At 47.6% G+C, this 25,915-nt stretch overlaps 4 protein-coding genes across 5 annotated transcripts; 1 reads left to right on the top strand and 3 right to left on the bottom strand.

The window, feature by feature from the left end:
* The first annotated feature begins 956 nt into the window (after positions 1–956).
* Positions 957–3,157, top strand: TSSK4 (testis specific serine kinase 4). 2 transcript variants are annotated; one of them, XM_049768366.1, is made up of 4 exons: positions 957–1,181; positions 1,506–1,720; positions 2,115–2,478; positions 2,873–3,157. In XM_049768366.1, the coding sequence occupies exons 1-4, from the start codon at positions 957–959 to the stop codon at positions 3,062–3,064; spliced, it is 996 nt and encodes a 331-aa protein (XP_049624323.1). In that variant the 3' UTR covers positions 3,065–3,157. The 2 variants fall into 2 exon arrangements, with proteins under 2 accessions (XP_049624323.1, XP_049624322.1); XM_049768365.1 differs by having other exon boundaries at positions 1,506–1,723; positions 2,088–2,478.
* A 1,014-nt stretch (positions 3,158–4,171) lies between these two features.
* Positions 4,172–10,119, bottom strand: CHMP4A (charged multivesicular body protein 4A). The gene is made up of 6 exons (XM_049768225.1): positions 9,875–10,119; positions 7,515–7,661; positions 7,253–7,430; positions 5,388–5,502; positions 5,090–5,225; positions 4,172–4,448 (listed from the first exon to the last, which is right to left on the bottom strand). Exons 1-6 carry the CDS (start codon positions 9,903–9,905, stop codon positions 4,390–4,392), a joined length of 666 nt encoding a protein of 221 aa, XP_049624182.1. The 5' UTR covers positions 9,906–10,119; the 3' UTR covers positions 4,172–4,389.
* A 264-nt stretch (positions 10,120–10,383) lies between these two features.
* MDP1 (magnesium dependent phosphatase 1) lies at positions 10,384–11,957 on the bottom strand. Its single transcript, XM_049768218.1, has 6 exons — positions 11,833–11,957; positions 11,662–11,722; positions 11,481–11,591; positions 10,974–11,081; positions 10,795–10,880; positions 10,384–10,589 (listed from the first exon to the last, which is right to left on the bottom strand). Exons 1-6 carry the CDS (start codon positions 11,867–11,869, stop codon positions 10,498–10,500), a joined length of 495 nt encoding a protein of 164 aa, XP_049624175.1. The 5' UTR covers positions 11,870–11,957; the 3' UTR covers positions 10,384–10,497.
* An 847-nt stretch (positions 11,958–12,804) lies between these two features.
* Positions 12,805–25,736, bottom strand: NEDD8 (NEDD8 ubiquitin like modifier). The gene is made up of 4 exons (XM_049768220.1): positions 25,546–25,736; positions 16,006–16,053; positions 15,760–15,842; positions 12,805–13,166 (listed from the first exon to the last, which is right to left on the bottom strand). Exons 1-4 carry the CDS (start codon positions 25,561–25,563, stop codon positions 13,070–13,072), a joined length of 246 nt encoding a protein of 81 aa, XP_049624177.1. The 5' UTR covers positions 25,564–25,736; the 3' UTR covers positions 12,805–13,069.
* Positions 25,737–25,915: the final 179 nt, after the last annotated feature.

The following is a 25,915-nucleotide window of genomic DNA, read 5'->3' as shown; positions in this document are numbered from 1 at the left end:
AAAACCGGTGAGGTAAGGAGCCAGAGAGCATGGAGGTAAGTCATTTGCCTTGCATACAGGACGGTGGTTTGAATCCCAGCATCCCATATGTCCCCCGCGCCTGCCAGGAGCAATTTCTGAGTGTAGAGCCAGGAGTAACCCCTGAGCACTGCCAGGTATGACCCAAAAAACAAAAATTAAAAACAACAAAAACAAACGAACAAAAAAACAAACTGGTGAGGTAAGAACCAGATTGTCTAAGAAGACTTTTTGTTGGTTTATCTCCAACGATGCTCAGGACTTACTCCTTGCTCATCACTCCTAGCAGTGCTAGAGGGAGCATGATGCCAGGAATTGAATCCAGATCAGTTTCCTGCAAGACAAGCACTCTATCTGCTATGCTGCTGCTCTGGACTAATAAAGAATGAATTTTAAGATTAGATTCCTAGAACTTCTGCAATATTTTGCAGCACTAAAATTCAGCTCATGGTTCCATAGTGGCTGTGGGTGTTATCGGTCGTTTTATGCCAGTAGCCAGCAGACTGCTGGGCATATAGTAGGTGCTTAACAAATGGTACTAGCTAAAGGAGTAGGAGGGTTTTGAGGAAATCTCAGCAGATTGTGAAGATGCTTCCAGAAATGACTATGTTCCAATCCTTCATTCTCAAGCATGGTGGCCTAGGGTAGATACAAGATGAATTGTGACATGTATGGAACATAGGACAGTAAGAAGTTCCGTAACCAAGAAAAAAAAAGTAAGAACCAGTGGAGACAAAAAGAACAGCTTTTCCTTTCTTTACCTTCCAAGTTCCTAGTGGAGAGCTGGGCCCAGCACCCCAATTTTGTGAATACCCAGGCAAGCATTCTGAGATTGACTTTATTTTGGAACCCAAGCCCTTATCGGCTCAGGGTGTGACTTTCTGAGCAGAGACGTGGTTCTCAGTAGCAAATTCCCTGCTGACAGCAATCCTCACACCATGAAGAAGGGAGATACTGTAGAGTCAGCACCGGCCACTCTGGCCTACCGTTCTGTCATGGAGCAATATGGCTATGAGGTGGGCAAGGTCATTGGTAATGGCTCCTATGGCACGGTGTATGAGGCATACTACACAAAACAGAAGGTCATGGTGGCTGTCAAGATCATCTCAAAGAAGAAGGCCTCTGAAGAGTATCTTAACAAGTTCCTGCCCCGTGAGATACAGGTTGGAAAACAGGTTGGAAAGCAGCTTTGGGTTGTCAGAAGGTACACACAGAAGAGGGTGGGGCGAGGAACTCCAAACCAGAATTAAACCTCTCACTGAGCAATTAGGAAAACCACTCCCCATCCATTCAAATGCTTTCCACCTCCCTGGACTCTTCCAGCCCCTCAAAAAAGTGAAAATGCAAAGCAGTGAGTTTGCTCACAGGCCATCAGCTCCTGGGAGTTTGAGTCTTCTGCAAAGATTTAAGGAAGTGGCAGAGCAGGAGGAAGGGCTCAGTCTGGCCGGGCTTATTTCCCAGGTCTGACAGCGTCCTCTTCTGGGCAGGTCATGAAGGTCCTGAGGCACAAGTACCTCATCAACTTCTATCAGGCCATTGAGACCACAACCCGGGTGTACATCATTCTGGAGCTTGCTCAGGGTGGTGATGTCCTGGAGTGGATCCAACGCTATGGAGCCTGCTCTGAATCCCAGGCTGGCAAATGGTTCTCCCAGCTGACCCTGGGCATTGCCTACCTGCACAGCAAGGGCATCGTGCACCGGTGAGGGAGCTCCACCCAGACCAGGGCCTTTGGGCTCTCAAGGGGGTGTTGAAGCAATCTCCCATTTTCTGCACTCTTTTCTCCTTCCTGCACCTCCCTTCTCAGTATCTAGAACCCTCTCCCTGCTTTCACTTTAATCATTTGGACATGAACACTACTCAATGAGTGCAGAAAACACAACAGAACACAGCACTCTCTCAGTGGTCCACGGGTCCGGCCCCAGTTCTCTCTGGCTCCTGCCCACAGCTCCATATACTTTACTACCTTATAATGCCCCCTCTCCCCCACTTTCACTTTCCCCCTTCTAGCCTCTGGTCCCTGGCCCTTCAGATCCAGGTCTAATAAATACTAAGCCTTCTCCTCAGCCTGACCCCAGCCTTTCCGCTGCTGGTAGGGACTTAAAGTTGGAGAACCTGTTGCTGGATAAGCGAGAGAACGTGAAGATATCGGACTTTGGCTTCGCCAAGATGGTGCCTTCTAACCATTCTGTGCGTAGTAGTCCTCCTTACCGCCAAATGAGCTGCTTTACCCACCTCAGCCAGACCTACTGTGGCAGCTATGCTTATGCCTGCCCGGAGATCTTGCTAGGCTTGCCCTACAACCCTTTCCTGTCTGACACCTGGAGTATGGGTGTCATCCTCTACACACTCATGGTTGCCCACCTGCCTTTCGATGACACAAATTTCAAGAAGCTGCTGAGAGAGACGCAGAAGGAGGTCACTTTTCCAGCCAATATCGCCATCTCCCAGGAGTGTAAGGTGCTGGCTCCCCCAGGAGGGCTGAGGTGTCAAGATGATCTAGAGGGAGGCGGCATCTACTATGTCCCTATTCTGGGTAATACTCTTCTGCCACCAGGGCCATCTCTCTCTTGAGTCTCTGCCTTCGATCATTGGAATGCGCAGAGCCAGCACCTTGATTGTGAGCCACAAACAGGGTTCAATCAGAAGGGGGTGATGGGAGGATGTCTCTGAAAAATCCCTTCAACTCTGGGAGCAAGATGCTTGACCCCTCAGGATAAACCTGGGGCTCCACCCACTTCCGTCAGAGTGTTGTGATGGTTTCTCCTGCTTCTCTCATAGGTCCCTGCTGCACACTGCCTGTGTGATACAATGGGGGACGAGCTCAGCCAAGTCCCCTCTCTCTCTGCCCTAGAATCTGATCCTCCACATGTTCCGCCACGCCACCAAGCGTGCCACCATCCTGGATGTCATCAAGGATCCCTGGGTGATCAAGTTTCAGACTGAACAGGCCTCCCAAGAGATCAGGCTGCTCGAGGCCATGTGCCAGCCACCCCTTGGTGCCACTGCCACTAATCGTCACCAATCCATGGAAATTCACAGCTGAAAGTGGCTATGGAGAAAGGGTTGAGAGAGGAACAAGCAGGAGGCTTTGGGGGTAATAAGTCTTTTATATGAAAAATAAATTCTGACTTGGTTTCACCAGTTAGGGTCAAGGGTCTTCTTACCTGGGATGAAACAGTAAGGGAAACTGGAAGGTAAGGGGAGGTCTTCTGACTAGGGCTTGTAACTAGTCATCTAGACTCTTGTCATGCAAATGCTTCAAGGCATGGTACACTCAGTTCTTGCGTGGCTTATACCTGCCTTTGGGAAGCTTCATACCCTGGTGGCCATACATGCCTGTTCTTTTCTTTTTCTGTACTTACAATTGTTCTATCAGCCAGCTAGAAGCCTCTGTGGCTGTTCAGGTACAGCATACTTCCTTCTACAGAAGTATTGTTTGTTCTTTTAGAGATGGGTTTCAGGATATCTGAAATGCCCTGGTTCCTCCTTCCTCCAAAATTGTGGCTGAAAGAATCCGAGTAAATCATAGCTCAATTGCTCCAGGCTATAGATGCAACAGCTCTAATCAAGCCCACTGACTCTGGTTTCTGGATAAAGGAAAGCTTCCTCCGTATCTCTCTACTCTTGTCTGTCCCTGAAAGTGAGGACTGCAAAAGCAGAGTGAGTAGTAAAACTGGGGTTGTCCTGGCAGAGGCTCACTTGGGGGCAAGTGATTAAGCACTAACACCATTCTCTTTGGTTCTATAATAAGAGACTGAAGTTTTTTTTTTTTTTTTTTGGGCCACACCCGGCAGTGCTCAGGGGTTACTCCTGGCTGTCTGCTCAGAAATAGCTCCTGGCAGGCTCGGGGGACCATATGGGACACCGGGATTCAAACCAACCACCTTTGGTCCTGGATCGGCTGCTTGCAAGGCAAACGCCGCTGTGCTATCTCTCCGGGCCCGAGACTGAAGTTTTAATCTTACAAGACTTTTCAAATCCAAATTGAAAAAATATCACCCGCCTGGAATACAGTAGGCAAACACATGGAACTCCCTTTTGTTCTGTGTTCCAATGTACCTGCCTTACTCCATTATTCACTGGCTGCAACAAAATCCCAAGGGCCAGAAGAACAGTATCAGATGTAGACAAGGTAGTAAAAGCACAAGGATTGTACTGGTCTATTTTTATTGGGAACAAGAGCACTGTAACAGTTACCAGAGAGTAGGGAGCCCAGACTCCTTCAGAGTTGAGCAGGGATGGCAGAGTTCCCCTACCACCCTTAGCACCTCCCACAAAGTTAATATTTCTTTAGCTCAGTTCCTTTCGTTCACTTGGCACTTAAGGATAAGAGACCAACGAAGGCATTGTGAGAAGATGGGTCCAGACTCATCCAGATACCCAATCTGTCAAATGTTTAAGTTCTTCGTCTTCATCTGCTTTGGGAGCTTTGGGGACAAGGACACCCAAAGGAAAAAAGTGTTAGGGCCTCAGCAACTTCCAAATATCCCTTGCTCTATCTTAGGGTCTGCTGAACCATCTCTTTGTAAAAAGAAGCTAAAGGAGTGGTCTGTGTGCTGGGCTGCTGCCAATTCCCTGGGAACCTTTGCAAATAGGAAAAAAGGTGCTTCTGGGGCCGGGCGGTGGCGCTAGAGGTAAGGTGCCTGCCTTGCCTGCGCTAGCCTAGGACAGACCGTGGTTCGATCCCCCGGTGTCCCTTATGGTCCCCCAAGCCAGCAGTGACTTCTGAGCGCATAGCCAGGAGTAACCCCTGAGCGTCACCGGGTGTGGCCCAAAAACCAAAAAAAAAAAAAAAAAAAAAAAAAAAAAAAAGAAAAAGAAAAAGAAAAAAGGTGCTTCTTTCATCAGCATTGCAGGCCCCAGGCCAGGGGACACTGTGTTGAATGCAACAGTGGCAGCACTTCTGTTCCCCTTAGGATGAGCCCTCTGTAGCCCCCAAGCTGTGCAGACTCAGTAGCAGTCATCTACAGTTCCTTCGTGGAAAGATGGGTAAAGACTATTATTGCCTCAAGAATTCCCCTGCTTCCCTGCCCTCGAGTCCTAGAGATAAGAGAAGTGTTTGGGGTACCTGGCTCAGCCGGGAGATGTGGTGAAGGAACATCAGGCAGCTTGATTGATGGCTCTTCTTCCTTGTCACCCACATTTAACAACTCCCGGGACAATTCCTCCTGCTCCAGTTCCTCTAGTTCCTCCAACAGTTCATCCTGGATATAGACAAGACTTTTGAAGCCAAAGAAAGAAAACTTCTATTTCTATCAACAGGCCCCTTTTGGCATTCCCCTGCAAGTGTGCCCCACGGTCCTCTTGGGCTTTCCTTCTAGGCTGAGGCATGTTTTCACCAAAATTCCCTGACCCCTCACAATTACCTCATCCACATCATCTCCAAAGCCTACAGGCCGAGAAATGGCATCTGAGATCTGCTGTGCAACCTCCTGTTGTTCTGTGATGTCAGCCATCAGTTCATCCACCTTGTCAATGTCCCTGAGAACAAGACATACATATAGTCAGGCCATGGGCTCCCAGTCTCATGGAATGAATAAAGAACCTTTTGCCTGTGGCCTCAGCCTATTAACTCTTCTGCTCCTGGGCAGAAGAGATCATTAGAAAATTAGAAAGCCGGAGAGATAGCACAGCGGCGTTTGCCTTGCAAGCAGCCGATCCAGGACCAAAGGTGGTTGGTTCAAATCCCGGTGTCCCATATGGTCCCCCGAGCCTGCCAGGAGCTATTTCTGAGCAGACAGCCAGGAGTAACCCCTGAGCAACGCTGGGTGTGGCCCAAAAAAAAAAAAAAAAAAAAAAGAAAATTAGAAAGTTGGGCCTGGCGGTGGCGCTAAAGGTAAGGTGCCTGCCTTGCCTGCGCTAGCCTTGGACAGACTGCGGTTCGATCCCCCGGTGTCCCATATGGTCCCCCGAGCCAGGAGCAACTTCTGAGCACATAGCCAGAAGTAACCCCTGAGCGTTACCGGGTGTGGCCCAAAAACCAAAAAAAAAAAAAAAAAAAAAAAAAAAAAGAAAATTAGAAAGTGGGCCTGGAGAGATAGCACAGTGGCGTTTGCTTTGCAAACAGCCGATCTAGGACCAAAGGTGGTTGGTTCGAATCCCAGTGTCCCATATGGTCCCCCGTGCCTGCCAGGAGCTATTTCTGAGCAGACAGCCAGGAGTAACCCCTGAGCACCGCTGGGTGTGACCCAAAAACCAAAAAAAAAAAAAAAAAAGTAAATTAGAAAGTGGCATATCTTAGAATTGGCAGGAAGTCACACTGGGGAGGATAGGTGTTATTCCTTTCCTGAGACTTGTATAAACACCAGGACAGCCATCTCTCCTCCTTAAAATGCCCTAGCCAGCCTAGAGACCTTGCAGGAAGAAAGAAGGCTAAAAAGTCAAGCCATTATGAGCCTTTATGCTAAAAATGTGTATACTGAGGTTTAGCTTTTTGTTGTTTTGATTTTTTGGGGGCCACACCAGCTGACGCTCAGGGGTTATTCCTGGCTATGCACTCAGAAATCGCCCCTGGCTTGGGGAAGCATATGGGACGCTGGGGGAATCGAATTGTGGTCCGTCCTAGGTTAGCGCATGCAAGGCAAATGCCCTACTGCCTGCGCCACCACTCTGGATCATACTGAGTTTTTTTTTTTTGGGGGGGTTTTGGGTCACATCCTGCAGCGCTCAGGGGTTACTCCTGGTTCTACACTCAGAAATCTGGCAGGCTCCTGGCAGGCTCGAGGGACCATATGGGATGCCGGGATTCAAACCACCATCCTGCATGCAAGGCAAATGCCCAACCTCCATCCTATCTCTCCGGCCCCGTACAGAGTTTTTATTGGAGAATGGGAGTGGGTAGAGCCACATCTGGCAATGCTAAGGAATTACTCCTGGCTCAGTGCTTCAAAGTCACTCCCAATGGTGTTCATGTGACAGTGATACTTGGAATGGAACCAAGATTGGTTCCATGCAAAGCTCTTAACTCTTATTTCTGTAGCCCAAGAATTGTAAAATTCCAAGTACAGGGCCAGAGCGATAGCACAGCATATAAGGCATTTCTTTTGCATGTGGCCAACCTGGATTCGATCCCTAGCATACCATATGGTCCCCTGAGCCTGCCAGGAGTGATTTCTGAGTACAAAACCAGGTGTGTCTCCCCCCCACAATTCTAAGTACAATACTAAGCTACTCTTCCCAATGCTAGAGAACCCTTTCCTCCCTTCTCCCTCGCCTCCCACCCCATACCCACATGTCCTGGTAGGCCTTCTTCATCCCTTGGGCAGCAAGTTCCATGGTACGAAGGACTTCTGTGTTGGTGGTGGCATTCTCAATGGCCTCACGCTGAAACTCCAGGGTCGATAACGTTCCATCAGTTTGTGCCAGCTGCTGTTCCAGCCTTTTCTTCCTCCGCAGAGCCTGCAGGGCAGCTGACCCAGCCCACACTCTGAATATCAGAGTTAGAAAGTCTTGCTTCCCCCGCAGGCCCTCCCACTCTCTACTTTCTCGATTACCTCTCTTATTCTTGGTCCCATGCTTCTTGGCTGTCTGTAGCTCCTGTTGAATCTTTTGCTCTAGAAACTCCTGTTTCTTGATCAGTATCTCCTCTGTCTCCTTCAGTTTCTGAATTGCCTCTTCTGGGGTTGGCCCCTTCTTCTTTCCTGAAGTCCAATGCAGCAGGCCAACATTGTGTGGAAAATTATTAGCCAACAGGTCAGGAAGATAGCTCAGAGGGCCAGTGTGTATGCTTTGCACATGTAGGCCCGGTTTTGATCCTAGTCATTGCATGATCCCTGGAGTATGCCATCTGGATGTGGCTCAAATCCCCTCCCATCCTTGCCCCCAATATATTATCCAAGAATTTAGCATAGTATTTTCCAGGTACTTAATATGTTATTGTTAATGCCCAAACAGCTTTGCAAAAAAAAAAAAAAAAAAAAAGACCATTTCACTTTATTAATGTGATAATACAAAATTGTTAAAAATTCTGATTAAGGACCAGAGTGATAGTATGGCAGGTAGAGTGCTTACCTTGTACATTGCCAACCTTGGTTTGACCCCCAGTACCTCATTTGGTTCGCTGAGCACCATCAGGAATTTTTTGTTTTGTTTTGGGGCCACACCGTTGATGCTTTGGGGTTACTCCTGGCTATATGCTCAGAAATTGCTCCTGGCTTGGGGGACCATATGGGACACTGGGGATCGAACCATGGTCTGTCCTAGGCTAGCGCTTGCAAGGCAGACGTCTTACCTCTCTCTAGCGCCACTGCTCTGGCATCAGAAATGATTTTTGAGCGCAGAGCCAGGAATAAGCCCTAAGCCCTACGGAGTGTGGCCACAAAACACAATCAAACAAACAAAAAAATTTCTGATTAAGGCAACAGTAAAAGAACAGTAATTCCTGAATAAAAGTGACAGTAAAGGCCAGGGATGGATAGAGTTTAGCAGGTAGGGCATTTGCCTTGCACATGGCTGACCCAGATATGATCCCCAGAGGATCATATCTGCCAGGAATAATTCCAGAGCAAAGAACCAGGAGTAACCCCTAAACAATGATGGGTGGCCCTCAAAAATAAGACCAAACAGGGGGCCAGAGCGGTGGCCAAGCGGTAAGGCATCTGCCTTGTGCATGTTAGCCTAGGGCGGACAGCAGTTCGATTCCCGGTCCCATAAGGTCCCCTAAGCCAGGGACATTTTCTGAGAGCATAGCCAGGATTAACTCCTGAGTGTTACCGGGTGTGGCCTAAAAACAAAACAAAACGAAAACTAAACTAAAACCAAACCGGACCAAAAAGGGGGGGGGGGTATTTCCAGTGTGTGTCTTTTTTTTTTAAATAAAAGATTTTATTAAGTTCACAACAAAACTGACTGGAAGGTATTTTCTATTTACCCCCCCCCCCCGTACCCAACCACCCAAGCACAGCACCCCCAATCACCATCTTTCTCTAGAACTGTTATTGTTCTATTGACTCTACAGAAACAAATAAAAATAGTATAGGAAACTTGCTACTGATGTCCCTTTCACTTTTCTGCAGTTCTAGAATCCCCTCCTTCCCACCCAAATAATTTGATGATCTCTGGCTGCTTATAAATCCTTTGATGCTTTTATTGGTTAAAGTAAAATCCAAAGACTCGAGAGACAAGTCTGGGGTCTAAACACGATCTGCTTGCAGGAGGCCCAGACTGGGCACACAGCTGGGAGAAACTGGTGTACGGGAAGGTGTGCTGTGCGCCAAGCCAAAAGGAGTAAAATCCGTCTGAAAAGGAGATCTCTGAGGTCCTCTATGATTTGGCCTTTATTTACCTCTTTCCACACACCTCTTCCTCTTGAGAACACAGATACAAACACTCACACAAAAAGATCCCCTCGAATCTTCTCCCCAAGTATATCATACTCTTCCCTGTATGCGCGCGTGCGCGCGCACACACACCCACACCCACACACACACCCACACACCCCTCTCTTCCTTAGACACCTCAATTTTCCCTGTCCCGTTCCCTCCCGTGTTTAAGGACACGCCATCATGAAGTTGTACACTGCACAAAGAAACGCTAGCGTTGGCTTCAAAACTTCCCTGCCACCTCACGTTCCCCGCGAGCCAACACAAAACGTCAGATCAGGAAAGGGCTGCAAGACGCACCCGGAGCGAACCGACCCGCCCACGTCATGGCCACACCCCTGCCCACGCCCCACACCAGGCAGCAGCAAGCAGCTCAGCCCTACGGGGTGGGGAAAGAGACCAAGTCAGGCTTCGGGCTAGGCAGGGTCTCCTGGCACGGGGGGTGCCAAGCTGCGCTCCACCCGTGTGCAGTCTCCCGCCAAACCCCTACAACGAACTCACACCCTCCAGCCCCCACTCTCGCCGGGGCTCACCCCTCCCGAAGAGCCGGCCGAGACCACTCATCGCGACCACGCCGCTCCCGCCACCGCCCACGGCGTCCTCACTTCCGTCTTGCTCCGGAGAGGGAGACCGCGGCTCATCACGTGGAGACCAGCCTCGGCCACTCCGGGCTCGGGCAGCCGCCGCGACGTCATCAGCAGGCGCCGCGAGGCCTTCAGCCCCGACACTCAAAGTAGCTTCTATTCTTAAAGTGACCGCTTCATTTCCGACTGTGCCAAAGGACTACCCCGCTGTAAAACGGTGTTTCCTTGCAGAAAAAGGCACCCTACTACTTGGAGCCACAAGAATTCATGTCCTCCAGAACCTAGAAAGGGTAGGGATGGGGCAAGTACAAGGGGCTCGGTTCTGGGATTGCCACAAGTTTACCAGGCAGAATCTCACCATTTTAATGCGTCACACTCAAGCCTGAACACCTCCCAAGGGCTAACCTGGCTGGGTTCACATGCTCCAGAAATAGAAACAACTTTCGGTGGGTGAGATCTCTTTTGTCACACAAATACACTTTAATAATTTACAAATGCATCTATCTCAAAATGCCTTCTTAATGTCTACTCAGTTTTTGTCTCAAATGAGGCTCCCTCCACCAGAATGGAGCTCAGGGTCCAGTTTGGGCCTTTGCAAATCTCTCTAATCCTCGAGTGAGGACTTGAAGACTCATTCCATTCTCGACTAGAATGCAGGTAACACCTAGAAAGAAAAGAAGCCACTTTTCATCAGGCCTTCCTGGCTCCTAATCTAATTATTCATCTCACCTTTTTTTTTTTTTTTTTTTTTTTTGGTTATCACGTTTCAGCAAACAACCCATTCTGTATATACTTCTACAACCCTACCATGTGAACTCGTTATCCTCTAATCAACCCCCCAATTGCCTATCCTCACTACTCATTATTACCCAGTTTGCTGACATCAATAATATTCCGATTCTCATCATCGAAGAATATCATCTGGGAGAAAGGAACATTGGTCTTCTGTTGCAACCTGTGCAAAACAGGGTCAGGGTGAACCACTCAGGTGCTTCAACCCCTACAATGTCTACGGTCTCTCCCCACATCACCTGGCCTCTGAGCCTACCTTTCAAAGTGGGTGACCTTGCTGCCAGGGTAGATTTCACGATGAACCAAGTACCTAACAAGATCAAAGAGCTCCAATAGCTGGTTAGCCCCTCGAATCTCACCTGTCCTGCAAAGAAGTGTGATAGATGAATGAGGTCAGGAGAGTGGAGTGCCAAGGCAGAACACCAAATTATGTATATCCTGGAAGAATTCAATTTGCTATTTTTCTATGATGTGCAAGCATCCTTGGCCCCTATTCAACTCCTTATCCTTCTGGTCAGACCTAGACCAATGGTTAGTAAATGAAAGATACAAAGTGCACAATGAGAAAAATCAATGAGGACTTGTAAATTCAGTTGATCTTTTTATAGCCAAAGGATGTCAGGAGAAATCTCATACATGCATCTCTCAGGATCTGCCGTTTTTCTATGATGTACTAGCATTCTTGGCCTCTATTCTACCCCTTATTCTTCTGATAGGGCAGTTGAGGAGACTGAGGTCCCTCCACCCCTCGGTCCCTTCTTACCGGGAAGCGGCTGCCATAGGCACTTCCAGGCCCTGCAATCGTTTTAGAACCTCAGGAACCTCAGGGTACAACCGGATGGTCTGTCCACTCCTATCTCGGATAGTTCCATCACTGGAGGGAGGGGGCGAGAAGAGGTTCAGCTGCGGTCTCGCCTACCCGGTCCTCCCCAGCTCTGCCTCACCTGCTCTTGTTGAAAGGGGGGTCAACATGGGTATCCACCCAGAAGGGCCAGAGCGTGTAATCTGCAAGAGGATGGAGGTGGAAGGATTTAGCCTTGGAGGGCACGATGCCTTCCTCGAGAGATGCAAGTGATGTTTGAAGAGGTAGGTAGCTACCCAGTTTGGTCCCTCACCCAAATCAAACACTGCAAGCTTCGGAAGCCGCTCCATCACCAGAAAGCCGGCCGGCTGAGCGCAGGAGGCGGGGCTTGCCACAGGTCATAGAGCTGGGCTATGCGGCCTCCCCACCGGCCTTAGTCTCACAGCCGGCTAGAGTGTCGCTCCGTACGGGAGGGGGCCTTCAGACTGGCGACTGCACAAAAGCACCTCCTAGTGGTGGAGTGGGGGAAAGTGCTGCAGCAAATCAAAACAGGTCTCTTCAAGATACTAATCTTTCAGTGTCCCCTCCTAGGCCAGTCGGGTTCTATTGAAAGCTTTTTATTCTGGTCTCTCATTTCATCCTACCAAACGATGAAGCATGTAGTGTTGCCAAGCCCAAAGCACTTGGAGACATTCTGGCTATAAATGTTTGCAAATGAGACCAAAAGGTTTGTAAAACCAAAAGGCTTATAAAAACAAACCAGGCCCAATGTCCAGGGTGACATATTGAGAAAATTGACTTCTACTACCAACATCAGTACTATGCTCTTAGATGTGTAACAAACAGTTTGGGCTACTGATTGTATTCTTTGCCAATTTGTAATATATATATATTTTTTGGGGGGGGAGGGGGTCACATCCAGGAGCGCTCAGGAATCGATCCTGGCATGCCGGGAATCGAACCGGGTCCATCCTGTGTTGGCCCCATGCCAGGCAAACACCCTACCTTTGTGCTATGGCTCTGGTCCCAATATATACATATTTTTTGGTTTTTGGGTCACATCTTGTGGTGCTCAGGGGTTACTCTTGGCCTTGTGCTTAGGAATCACTCCTGGCTGACTCAGGGGACCATATGGGGTGCTGGGAATCAAACTGCAGTTAGCTGAGTCTCATAATCTTTCTGAAGGTACATTCCGTCTCTTTGTCCTACCCTTTCATCCTGGTGCAACTAGTTTAGTCAACTTTATTTCAATCCTGTTTGTGCAAAAGAACAAAGATTCCAGAAGGCCAGGAAATATTTTATTGACAACCAGAAACACAGTCATAAGAGAGGGAAATACACAGGACCGCAAACTAAAACCCAATATCCAGCTAGGGCCCTTTGGGCCAGGAACACTGCATCCTGGGGTCCTCACAGTCTGCCCCCAGTAGACACACAAAACTGGGCATCCAGAAGAGGGGTCAGTGGCTCTGGCATCCCAGAGAATGAGAGGATATATGATGCCTCATTATGAGCAACAGGGTAAAGGAGGTAAATGGAAAACAGATCCATCACTGCCTAAGACCACCTCCTCCTCTGAGGGCTAACACTAGGTGGAGGACTGAACCACCTAGGATCTTGTAATCAGCTGCTGTTTTCTCATCATTCCTGCAGAGAAAGGAGGCCACAAAAAAACCAACAATAAGGCATTAGAAATACCAACCAGAACAGATTTTATTATTATTTTTTTTGGTTTTTGGGTCACACCGTGCAGTGCTCAGGGGTTACTCCTGGCTGTCTGCTCAGAAATAGCTCTTGGCAGGCACGAGGGACCATATGGGACACCGGGATTTGTTTATTTTTACTTTTTTTTAGTTTTTGGGTCACACTCGGCGGTGCTCAGGGGCTACTCCTGGCTGTCTGCTCAGAAATAGCTCCTGGCAGACACTGGGGACCATATGGGACACCAGGATTCGAACCAACCACCTTTGGTCCTGGATCGGCTGCTTGCAAGGCAAACGCCGCTGTGCTATCTCTCCGGGCCCAGAACAGATTTTTAACATAGATTTCATTGGTCTTGGGTGGGGGTAGGGAGATAGGAATTCAGGAAGAAAAAAATTACATCTTTATATCTACTACCTCCTAACTGCAATTTGTCTTTTTTTCTTGTGTATGTTTTGGGTCGGATCACATCTGGCTATGCTCAGGGCTTACTAACCTAATGGCACTTGAGTTATATGCAGTTATATGCTATGCACTTATAGAGATCAAACCAAGGTTGACAGTATGCAAGGCAAGTGCCTTCACCTCTATACTATCTCTCCATCCCTTGAACGTAGTCAAAAAAAATCCATGAGCTAGTGAGATATTACAGTAGATAGGGGACTTATCTTGCATGTAGCAGACTTGGGTACTGAGCATTGCCAGGAATGATTCCTGAGCACAGACCCATGAGTAAGCCCTGAGCACCACTGGGTGTGACCCTAAAACCAAACAAAAATTTACAGAGATATTAGCAACATAAATAACCATTAACAACAGAAATGAGATGTTCATATCATAGCTACTTATAAGTATCTTAAGAAATTTGAGGGACGAGAGATAATAAAAGGGTTAAGATGTATGCATGTGGACTGGAATGATAGTAAAATCGGTAGGGTGCTTGCCTTGTATGTGACCAGCCTGGGTTGATCCATATGGTCCCCTGAGCACTGCCAGGAGTAATTCCTAATTGCAGAGCAGGAATAACCCTTGAGCATCACCAGGTATGACACCAAAACAAAAGCAAAAAAACAAAGACATGACCCAGTATCATATGATCGCCGAAGAGTATCACCAGGGTAGCCTGAGTAATCTTCCACACCACAGCACCCGAGATACACTGCCTCCATTGGTCGTTCACCGAGCTGATGGCCTGGTTGACTGAGAATCATAGAAAGGGCTTCCAGAGCCGGAGAGATAGCATGGAGGTAAGGCATTTGCCTTGCATGCAGAAGGTCGGTGGTTCAAATCCTGGCATCCCATATGGTCCCCTGAGCCTGCCAGGGGCGATTTCTGAGCAGAGAGCCAGGAGTAACCCCTGAGCGCTACCGGGTGTGACCCTCCCACCCCCCAAAAAAGAAAGGGCTTCCAGGCCTTCTAATCACAATATGGGAGGCTCCCACTCAGATTACAGTTCTTTGACCACCATGAGATCTTAATGTTTTAAAAAGCATATAATTCACCATTTTAACTTTTTTTTTAGTGTTTTGTTTTGTTTTTGAGCCATACCCAGGGTACTCAGCTCTTACCCATGGCTCTGCTCTCATAGATCACTCTTGGTGGGCTTGAAGGACCATATGGGATGCTGGAGAATGAATCTGGGTTGGTGGAGTGCAAGGCAAGAGCTTTACCTGCTTTCTATCACTCTGACCCTACAACATTTTTTTTTGTTTGTTTTGTTTTTTGAGCCACATCTGGTGACGCTCAGGGGTTGCTCCTGGCTAAGCACTCAGAAATCGCTCCTGGGTTGGGGGAGCATATGGGACGGCAGGGGATCGAACCGCAGTGGTCCATCCTAGATCAACGCGGGCAAGGTCTTACCGCTTGCGCCACCGCAAGCCCCTCCGTCCTTTTTTTGGGGGTGGGGGTGTTACTTCCAGAAAAGTTCAGGGGACCATACAGTGCCATGGGCTTGAACCCAGGTATTCAGAATGTAAAATAAAGCGTATAATCAGCCGCTTTAAGCTCTCTCTCCAGCCTGTTGTTTTAGTATATTTCAACGTTTCTTTTGTGTGTGTGTGTGTGTGTGTATATGTATATTGGACTTTGGGTCACATTGAGTGCTGATCAGACAATAAGTTTCTTTGGTGTGTGTGTGTGTGTGTGTGTAATAAGTTTCTTTGGCGTGTGTGTGTGTATGTATATTTGGCTTTGGGTCACATTGAGTGCTGATCAGACAATACGTTTCTTTGGGGTGTGTGTGTGTGTGTGTGTGTGTGTGTGTGTGTGTGTGTGTATTTGGCTTTGGGTCACATTGAGTACTGATCAGACAATATGTAGCGCCAGGTGAACCTGGGTTGTCAGACACTTGCCCTGCCCACTAAACTTTCTTTTTATGCATAAAAAATCTTATTCTGAGAAGGGGGTTGACAGGCTTTACCAGACTACCAAAGGCCCAAAGGAAAGTGCTAAGAAAAGAGAGACAGGACTGGTTCACGTCTGGTTTGTTCCCTCATCTTCACAGCAGGTTCAAACATCCTCATTCCCATTCCATACTCACATCTGTTTCCCACTGTAGATGAGTCGCTGCTGCTGTGGGGGGATTCCCTCTTTCTCCTCTACACGCTCCTTGATTCGTTCCACCTTTAGGGAGAAGTAGATAGGGAGTGCTGGGATAGTATCACAGAAGTGGAAAGAACAAGAGCTACTGCAGATAGCACAAGAGCAAAAGGACTATGTTCACCCATATCCAAACAAGCACGCAGGGCAGGACGACAGGCATGAAGAGGTGCTGAGAGGACATTACCTTATCTGTGGGCTCAATATCAATCTCAATCTCCTTCCCAGTCAGCGTCTGAAACAAAGCAAAGGGTTCATAAATTCCTATAGCCCAACATATAATTTTTCTTTTAGTTTGTTTGTTTGAGGTTTGGGGCCACACCTGGTGGTGCTCAGGGGTTTCTCCTGGCTCAGCACTCAAAACTTGCTCCTGGTAGGCATGGGATGCTGGGATTTGAACCACTGTCTATTCAAATCAGCTGCGTGCAAACGCCTAACCTCTGTGCTATCTCTCCAGCCTCTATAATTTTTCTTTTAGGTAAAACATACCATCCTGGTGTCTCGGGATCAGCTATATTATAAAAAATAATTTGGCTACAAAGCTGCTTCTAAGAATCAGCTTTAGTCAATAACTACATGCATTAAATGGTTTTTATTTATTTTTGGGCTTTAGGCCACATCTGGTGGTGCTCAAGAATCACTCACTCCGGGGCCGGAGAGATAGCATGGAGGTAAGGCGTGTTTGCCTTTCATGCAGAAGGTCATTGGTTCAAATCCCGGCATCCCATATGGTCCCCCATGCCTGCCAGGAGCGAGTTCTAATCCCTGAGCACTACCGGGTGTGACCCAAAAACAAAAAAAAAAAAAAAAGAAAAGAAAAGATCACTCACTCCTGGAGCTTCGGGGACCATACGGAATGCTGATAGAATTTAGGTTTGTCATATGCAAGGCAAGCACTGCTATGCAGTTGGTCTGACCCCAAAGTTTTGATTGGTTTGTTTCTGGACCACACTCAGGGGTGCTTAGTAGTGACCCCTGGTGGTGATCAGGAGATTACACATGCAGCAGGTATTTGGGGTTTTCTTGTTTTTTTTTTGTTTTGTTTTGTTTTGTTTTTTTTGTTTTTGGTTTTTGGGTCACACCGGCAGTGCTCTGGGATTACTCCTGGCTCCACGCTCAGAAATCGCTCCTGGCAGGCTCGGGGGACCATATGGGATGCCTGGATTTGAACCACTGACCTTCTGCATGAAAGGCAAATGCCTTATTTCCATGCTATCTCTCCAGCCCTGGTATTTTTTAGTATCTTTATTTAAGCACCTTGATTACAAACATGATTATAGTTGGGTTTCAGTCATTAAAAAGAACACCTCCACCAAAACAAAACAAAACAAAACAAAACAAAACAAAACAAAAGAACACCTCCAGGCCATAGCATGGAGGTAAGGCGTTTGTTTGCCTTGCATGCAGAAAGATGATGGTTCAAATCCCGGCATCCCATATAGTTCCCTGAGCCTGACAGGAGCGATTTCTCAGCATAGAGCCAGGAGTAACTCCTGAGTGCTGCCAGGTGTGACCCAAAAACCAAAAACCAAAAAAAAAAAACCTCCCTTCACCTTCATCAGTGCAACATTCCCATCACCAATGTCCCAACTTGCCTGTATTCGAAACAGGCATTCTACTTCTCTCACTCATTGACATTGTCATGATAGTTGTCAGTGTAGTATTTCTCTAGCTGCACTCACCACTTTGTGGGAGCTTCATATCATGAGCTGGTCCTTCTGGCCCTCAACTCTGGGCATTATTACAATAATATCTTTTATTTTTCTTAAAACCCATAGATGAGGGGCTGGAGTGGTGGCCCAAGTGGTAGGGCATTTGCCTTGCTATGTGCTAACCTAGGACAGACCGCAGTTCGATCCCCAGCATCCTATATGGTCCCCCAAGCCAGGAGCAATTTCTTCCTTCCTTCCTTCCTTCCTTCCTTCCTTCCTTCCTTCCTTCCTTCCTTCCTTCCTTCCTTCCTTCCTTCCTTTCTCTTTCTTTCTTTCTTTCTTTCTTTCTTTCTTTCTTTCTTTCTTTCTTTCTTTCTTTCTTTCTCTCTCTCTCTCTCTCTCTCTCTTTCTTTCTTTCTTTCTTTCTTTCTTTCTTTCTTTCTTTCTTTCTTTCTTTCTTTCTTTCTTTCTTTCTTTCTTTCTTTCTTTCTTTCTTTCTTTCTTTCTTTCTTTCCTCCCTCCCTCCCTCCCTCCTTTCTCTCTCTCTCTCTCTCTCTTTCTTTCTTTCCTTCTTTCTTTCCTTCTTTCCTTCCTTCCTTCCTTCCTTCCTTCCTTCCTTCCTTCCTTCCTTCCTTCCCTCCCTCCCTCCCTCCCTCCCTCCCTCCCTCCCTCCCTCTCTCTCTCTCTCTCTCTCTCTCTCTCTTTCTTTCTTTCTTTCTTTCTTTCTTTCTTTCTTTTTTGTTTTTGTTTTTGGGCCACACCTGGCAGTGCTCAGGAGTTACTCCTGGCTGTCTGCTCAGAAATAGTTCCTGGCAGGCACGGGGGACCATATGGGACACCGGGATTCGAACCAACCACCTTAGGTCCTGGATCGGCTGCTTGCAAGGCAAACGCCGCTGTGCTACCTCTCCGGGCCCGCCAGGAGCAATTTCTGAGCGCATAGCCAGGAATAATTCCTGAGCGTCACTGGGTGTGGCCCAAAAACCAAAACCAAAACCAAAACCAAAACAAAACAAAAAAAACACAACCCCAAATCACCCCATAGATGAATGAGACCATTCTGTGTCTATCTCCCTCTGACTTATTTCAGTCAGCATAATAGATTCCACGTCCATCCATTTATAGGAAAATTTCATGACGTCATCTCTCCTGAAGGCTGCATAATATTCCATTGTGTATATGTACCACAGTTTCTTTAGCCATTCATTTGATGAAGAACATCTTGGTTGTTTCCAGAGTCTGGCTATTGTAAATAGTGCTGCAATGAATATAGGTGGTGCAGCAGGTATTTGGAGGCTTCAGCATACAGACAAATATCCTGTACTTATATCCTGCACTATTTCTCCATCCCTGTATTTTTCTTTTCTTTTTTTTTTTTCTCTTAATACAAGTGAGAAAACAAACATCCTTAGTTGAGGGCAAAAGTAGATTATTCTACTAGAAGTACTGTCTAGGGCCCGGAGAGATAGCACAGCGGCGTTTGCCTTGCAAGCAGCCGATCCAGGACCAAAGGTGGTTGGTTCGAATCCTGGTGTCCCATATGGTCCCCTGTGCCTGCCAGGACCTATTTTTGAGCAGACAGCCAGGAGTAACCCCTGAGCACCACCGGGTGTGACCCAAAAACCAAAAACCAAAAAAAAAAAAAAAAAAAAAAAGAAGTACTGTCTAATAGACACAGAAATCTGTATTAAATATTAAATTCTATGTTAGAGGTAAGCCACAGACACAACTTGAAATACGCCAGTAGTAGCTCAGTGATAGAATTTTGAATGTGAAAATCAGAAGCGATATGACAGTAGTAGGTTGTTTGGCTTGCATGCAGCTGACCTGGGATAGACCCAAGTTTGATTCCTGGCATCCCATATGGGTCCCAGAGTCTGACAGGAATGATTTCTGTGTGAAAAGCCAGGAGTAACCCCTGAGCGATGCCCCCAAACCAAAAATAAATAAATACATCATTACTTTAAAAAAAAAAAAAAAAGAAGAAGAATCTTCAATGTGGGGCTGGAGAGATAGCATGGAGGTAAGGCATTTGCCTTTCATGCAGAAGGACAGTGGTTTGAATCCCCAGCATCCCATATGGTCCCCATGCCTGCCAGGGGCGATTTTCTAAGCATGGAGTCAGGAGTAACGCCTGAGTGCTGCCCAGTTGACCTAAACCCCCCCCCCCCAAAAAAAAAAAAAAGAATCTTGAATGTGTGAAGCCTTGGGTTCCAACACTGCCAAAGGAAATGAAGGTCTGGGGTTATAGCTGTGTATCCTTGTATGCAAGTATCTATGTATGTTTGCAACCCTGGATTTTGGATATATATCACATACATAATTTGTTTTTGGACACACCTGGTGATGCTCTCAGGGTTTACTCCCAGCTCTGAGCTTAGGAATCACTCCTGGTAAATTACTCATGTGGTTCTCCCAGACTACCACATAAGAGAGCCATATGAGATGCTGGGAAGTGAACTCAGACCTTGTCTACTATATATATCACTCCGGCACATCACACACATAATTTTTTGTTTAACTGATTGCTTTTGGGCCACATTGGTGGTGCTCAGGGGTTACTCCTGGCTCTGTACTCAGAAATCGCTACTAGCAGGCTCAGGGGACCATATGAGATGCTGGCCAGGAATTGAACCCGGGTCCATCCTGGGTCGGCCGCATGCAAGGCAAACCCCTACTGGCTGTGCTATCTCTCTGGCCCAACACATAATTTTTTAAATAAAAGTATTTAATACTTTTTTAAAGTAGCCAGAATTCACTGACCTCCATTCCCATTTTAGCGAACTGCTCACACTTTTGCTAATTTCTTTTTTGGGGGGATCACACCAGATGGTGTTGGGCAGCTGTGGGAGAGGAGTTACTCTTAGAAGTGCTCAGCAGGGGCCGGAGAGATAGCATGGAGGTAAGGCGTTTGCCTCTCATGCAAAAGGTCATCGGTTCGAATCCCGGCGTCCCATATGGTCCCCCGTGCTCGCCAGGAGCGACTTCTGAGCATGGAGCCAGGAGTAACTCCTGAGCACTGCCGGGTGAGACCCAAAAACCAAAAAAAAAAAAAAAAAAAAAAAAAAAAAAAAAAAAAAAGAAGTGCTCAGCACACCAGATAAGTGTTGGAGATGAAACAATGGGATGTAAAGCATATGTTCAATAAACAAAAAAATAAATAGCACAAGTACTTTGATCTCTCTGATCCTAGAGCCACATATTAAAAATATTCCCAGGGCCCGGAGAGATAGCACAGCGGCGTTTGCCTTGCAAACAGCCGATCCAGGACCAAAGGTGGTTGGTTCGAATCCCGATGTCCCATTTGGTCCCCCGTGCCTGCCAGGAGCTATTTCTGAGCAGACAGCCAGGAGTGACCCTGAGCACCGCCGGGTGTGGCCCAAAAAACAAAACAAAACAAAAACAAAAACAAAAAAAACTCAGACGCCAGAGATAGCACAGCAGTAGGACGTTTGCCTTTCATGCAACTGATCCAGGACGGATGGTGAGTCAAATCCCAGCATCCCATATGGTCCCTCGAGCCTGCCAAGATCGATTTTTGAGCACAGAGCCAGGAGTAACCCCTGAGCACTGCCCCCGCCAGGTGTGACCCCCCCAAGAAAAACTAAAAACAAAACAAAAAGAAAATAAATAAAAATATTCCCAGCTCCCAGAACTGGGAGTAACCCACAGCACTGCCAACCATGACCACCCCCCCCCCAAACAAATACAAAAACAAAAAACCAAAAAGAAAACTCTTTAATAAGAATTTTGAGGGGGCTGGGCGGTGGCGCTAAAGGTAAGGTGCCTGCCTTGCCTGCGCTAGCCTTGGACGGACCGCGGTTCGATCCCCCGGTGTTCCATATGGTCCCCCAAGCCAGGAGCAACTTCTGAGCACATAGCCAGGAGTAACCCCTGAGCGTTACCGGGTGTGGCCCAAAAACCAAAAAAAAAAAAAAAAAAAAGAATTTTGGGGGTGTCCACACTTGGTGGTGTGTGCTCAGGGAATAATAGCTCAGGGGCTATTCCTTTCTCTGGGCTCAGGAGTACTCCTTGCAGTGCTCGAATGACCATATGAGGTGCCAGGAATTGGACCATAGTTGTCCACATGCAAGGCAAACACCATACGTCCTCTCACCCAGAAAGAAAAATCTTAAGGGGGCCGGAGAGATAGCATGGAGGCAAGGCATTTGCCTTTCATGCAAAAGGACGGTGGTTCGAATCCCAGGGTCCCATACAGTCCCCTGTGCCTGCCAGGGGCGATTTCTGAGCATGGAGCCAGGAGTAACCCCTGAGCGCTGCCAGGTGTGACCCAAAAAATAAGGAAAAAAAAAGAAAGAAAAATCTTCAAATTATTTAACTGTTAGAGGTGCAGCAATACAGTGGGCAGAGTGTTTGCCTTGCATGAAGGCCAGTGGATTTGATCCTTGGTATCCCATATGGTTCTCTGAACTCACTTTGCATTATCTGAATGCAAAGCCAGGAGTAAGCTCTGAGCACCACTGGATGTAACCCAAAAACAAACAAACAAAATAAAATTAATTCTGGCTTTGCACTCCGAAATTACTCCTGGTGCTTAGGGATGTTGGGGATTAAACCTGGTTCAGCAGCAAACAGGTGCAAGGCAAGTAACCTACCCACTGTGCTATTGCTCTGGCCCTAGATTAAAGGTATTATTGATATAATTTGTAATAATATGAACACTGGTCACTGGTCCCTCAAAATACATTCAGTGCTACTTAACAAATCTTTCATGACCCAAAACCCCCTTACTGCTTTGTGTGAGGCCCTGGAAGAGACAGAAACATTTAGTAATCTAGCCTATATCAGGGCAAGTTTTACAGACAAGAAATGTGAGACACACAATTAACTGAACTTTACTGTCTAGACCACAGTGAAATGACAAAAATTGCTCATTGACTGAAAAAAAATCAATGTTGAATAACTGAAATAAAACTTTTCACACCACAATAAGGATGGTCAAGCATTGTAAGGTGAACCTGTAATCCTTGGCAGTGCAGAGCTAAGGGTATTTTTGGACCAGTTGCCTGGGAATGGCTGGGGATCCCAGAACCCCTAACGCTTGGGAAAACTTCCCAAAGTTTGGGAAAACTCACCAAACTAACTAGTCAATTAATCAGTGTGACTTAAGGTTTCTCACAGATGCATAGCAGCCAATCTGTCATTCATTTCGGTGGGAACGAACGTAAAATGGTACCATCACTCAGAGAATGGCAGTTTCAGTTACAATTTTATCCATCTACCACTCCAAGGTATTTATTCCAAAGTACTTATCTAATTTGTATACATCCATTAACTATTTGTGACACTGCTCACCAGAACCTTATTTCTACTGCCAGAAATGGAAAGCTCCTCAGTCCACGACAGAATGAATAAACAAGCTGTGACTGGCATCCAAAGAGATACCTCAGTTCTAAAGAAGTACAGATATAAACCCTAGGCCTAAAGCTGAGTGAAAGAAGCCAAATGAAAAATGAATGTTACATAGTTTAACTTGTATGAAATTCTAAAACAAGCAAAATTAACCAACCCTGAACTTTCAGGGTGTAGAAGTGAGATAGTCTCTAGGTCTTATGGTTTATACGTGTATCTACTATTAAAAAATCACTGGGACCAGAGCAATAGTACAGAGGGTAGGGAGTTTGCATGAGGCTGACCATGCCTGAGTTCCATCCCCAGCATTCCAATATGGTTCCCCAAGCACTGCCAGCAGTATCACTAACCCCCCCCCCAAAACTAAAACCAAAACCCCCAGGACCCAAAAACTCACTAAAATGACCTCTTAGGAACTCTTTTTATTTTGTTGAGAATACAAGGGCCCGTAGATCTTTCAATGGGAAGGTTACATGCCTAGCATGTACTCAGCCCAGGCTTCACCCCAGTACCATAGCATTCCCTGAGCATCATTGGGTGCAGTTCTGAAAGGCCTCAGCAGCAACACGTCTTCAAGCTCTAATTCTGAAATGCCAGTTCAAATGGCCAACTACAGTTTGTGTGATCTCAGACCACAGAGCACTGTTTAAGAGCCTTCCCCCACCCAAAGGAAAATAGGAATGAGAAAATTGTTGCACAAAATAATCTAAGAGGTTGTAAGAGCATAATAAAAGGAGGTTAAACAGTTATTTAGATATAGTATCTTGAGTTAAGATCTAAACTTTGGCCTTCTTGTAATCAGGCCAAGGATTTTTTTCTGTTTTCCCCATATTTTGCTGGACCTATGCAAACAACGATGATTGCCACTTTCACACCTTTACTACTTAAGAAAGAAAGAAAAAAAGAAAGATCTTAGCTTTGTAGCATGCAAGGTTAAGAAAAACTATTTAAAAGTCGGAGCCGTAGAGATAGCATGGAGGTAAGGCGTTTGCCTTTCATGCAGAAGGTGGGTGGTTTGAATCCCGGCATCCCATCTGGTCCCCTGAGCCTGCCACGAGCGATTTCTGAGCATAGAGCCAGGAGTAACCCCTGAGCGCTGCCAGGTGTGACCCAAAAACCAAAACCAAAACCAAAAAAAAAAAAAAAAAAAAACCAAAAACAAAACCCATAAAAATAACAACAAAAAGCTACTTGGGGGCCGGAGCAGTGGCACAGGGCATAAGGCGCTATCCTAGGACAGACTACCCAAACCAGGGGCGATTTCTGAGTGCATAGCCAGGCGTAACCCCTGAGCGTCACTGGGTGTGCCCCCACCCAAAAAAGTTAGTTGAAGCCATTTATCAAAATAAAGGCCCCCAAAGCAGTACAAGGGAATGGAAAGAAAGTCAAGCATAAAGAAAAAATTAGATCCACTATGAGAAAATAATGAAATAACTGGGGAGTGACATCAGTCTAAGATAGGGCAGTCCTGGCAATGCTCCAGATTCTCCTAATGGTACCCAGGGACCATGTGGAGTCAGAGATTGAACCTTGGTTTCCTGAGTGCCAAGCAGCTCTGCCCCCTGGGCTACCTTTCAGATCCTCAACTTTGTTTTGTGTTTTGTTTTCTACAGGATCCAATGACATCACAATACTTTCACAGTGATTCTTATAGGTTCCTAAAGAAAGTTTGAAAGTAATTATTTGCACAGGCCTCAGTCCTGTTAGGCCTCAGTCCAGGGAGTCAGAAGGACTGATGATTAAGCAGGGCAGAGGAGTTGACTGAGGGGGCTGAAGCGCAGGCTCTGCGTGCATTAACTCAAGGTCCTTTCCTTGTACTACTCTGCGAGTAGCCCCTGAGTACCAGTCGGTGTGGTCCCAAAATCAAGGCCCAATGGATATGTCTGTGACGTACGACAGACTCCAGGGAACAGAAGAAATAACGACTCAGCTGCAAACACACCGTGGTAGTAGCCGGTCGCTGCACTCACTAAGGACGAGCTTTTGTCCTCTTGGAGGCACACTAGAGAGCAGAGCAGTCGTGACTGCCGCGGTCTGAGAGCAAAGAAGCGGCGATAGGACGGAGCAAACATTACTCCATCAAGGCCCCGCATCACTGTCCTTGCTCAAACCGGGCAGCAGGGAAGCAAAAGGCCAGTGAAGGAGAAGGCACACACACCTCTACTCCACGGGGGGGGGACGGACACACAACCCTGGGGACAGACAGCTCGCCCATGCAAAACCTCCATGTACCCTCCCCCAAGTCAACATTAGCGTGCAGCGCTCGGAGGCATCCTGGGTCCGGTCTGGGAGCAGCGGATGCAGGAAGATCGCGGTGTCGCAGCTCACAGCAAGCACTGGAGACAGGAGTGCCAGAGCGGCGGCTCCCCCTTGTCCGAGCATCGTCGCAGGGGGTGGCACACGGAGAGCCCGGGCTACCGCAGGCAGGCAGGCCCACGGCAGGCCCCCGCCCCGAGACGGCGCGCAGGCAGACATCCCGGGCGTGTGTTACCTCCCCAGGCCAGAGCGCTCGCCGCTCGCTGCTCGCAGAGCCCCTGCGGGTCCCCTACTCCCTTCCCATCAGCCCCCGCGCGGGGCCCCGAGATGGTCGGCGCCCTCCCGGCTCCGGAGAGGCAGGCGTGCGGCAGGCGGTGCCCTTCCCCGTTCCTCCCCGCACACAAGGTGCGGCCGCCAGCCTAGCGTTCCCCCGGAGAAGCTCCCACCTTCACTTTAATCAGCATCTTCTTCCTACTTCGGAGCTGGCACACCGAGAAAGTCGCCGCCGGGTCCCGCTGCGCTCGCCGCTGCCGCTTGCCCCAGCACTCCGCCTGTGGGAATCCCTTCTGCTTCCGGGTCGCTGGCTCCGCCCACCCAAAAAGCCACGCCCCTTTCCCCACGGGGGCTCCCGAGAGGGTCAGGAAGGGCTCCGACGTTTTGTTTCAGCGGCGCCGTACAGGAAAAGGAAAGGTGCTTAGTGTATCAGACAAGAGATGACTGTCTCCAGCGGCTACCGGAAACTGGGGCTCGCAGGAACTACTTCTCCCGACATACCCTGGGGAAACCAAGCCAAAACACGTCGCGCGCGGCCTGCTG

Source organism: Suncus etruscus, chromosome 2, assembly GCF_024139225.1.
Source record: "Suncus etruscus isolate mSunEtr1 chromosome 2, mSunEtr1.pri.cur, whole genome shotgun sequence".
In the NCBI taxonomy this organism is placed as follows: domain Eukaryota; kingdom Metazoa; phylum Chordata; class Mammalia; order Eulipotyphla; family Soricidae; genus Suncus; species Suncus etruscus.
This window is presented reverse-complemented; position numbering and strand designations above follow the sequence as displayed.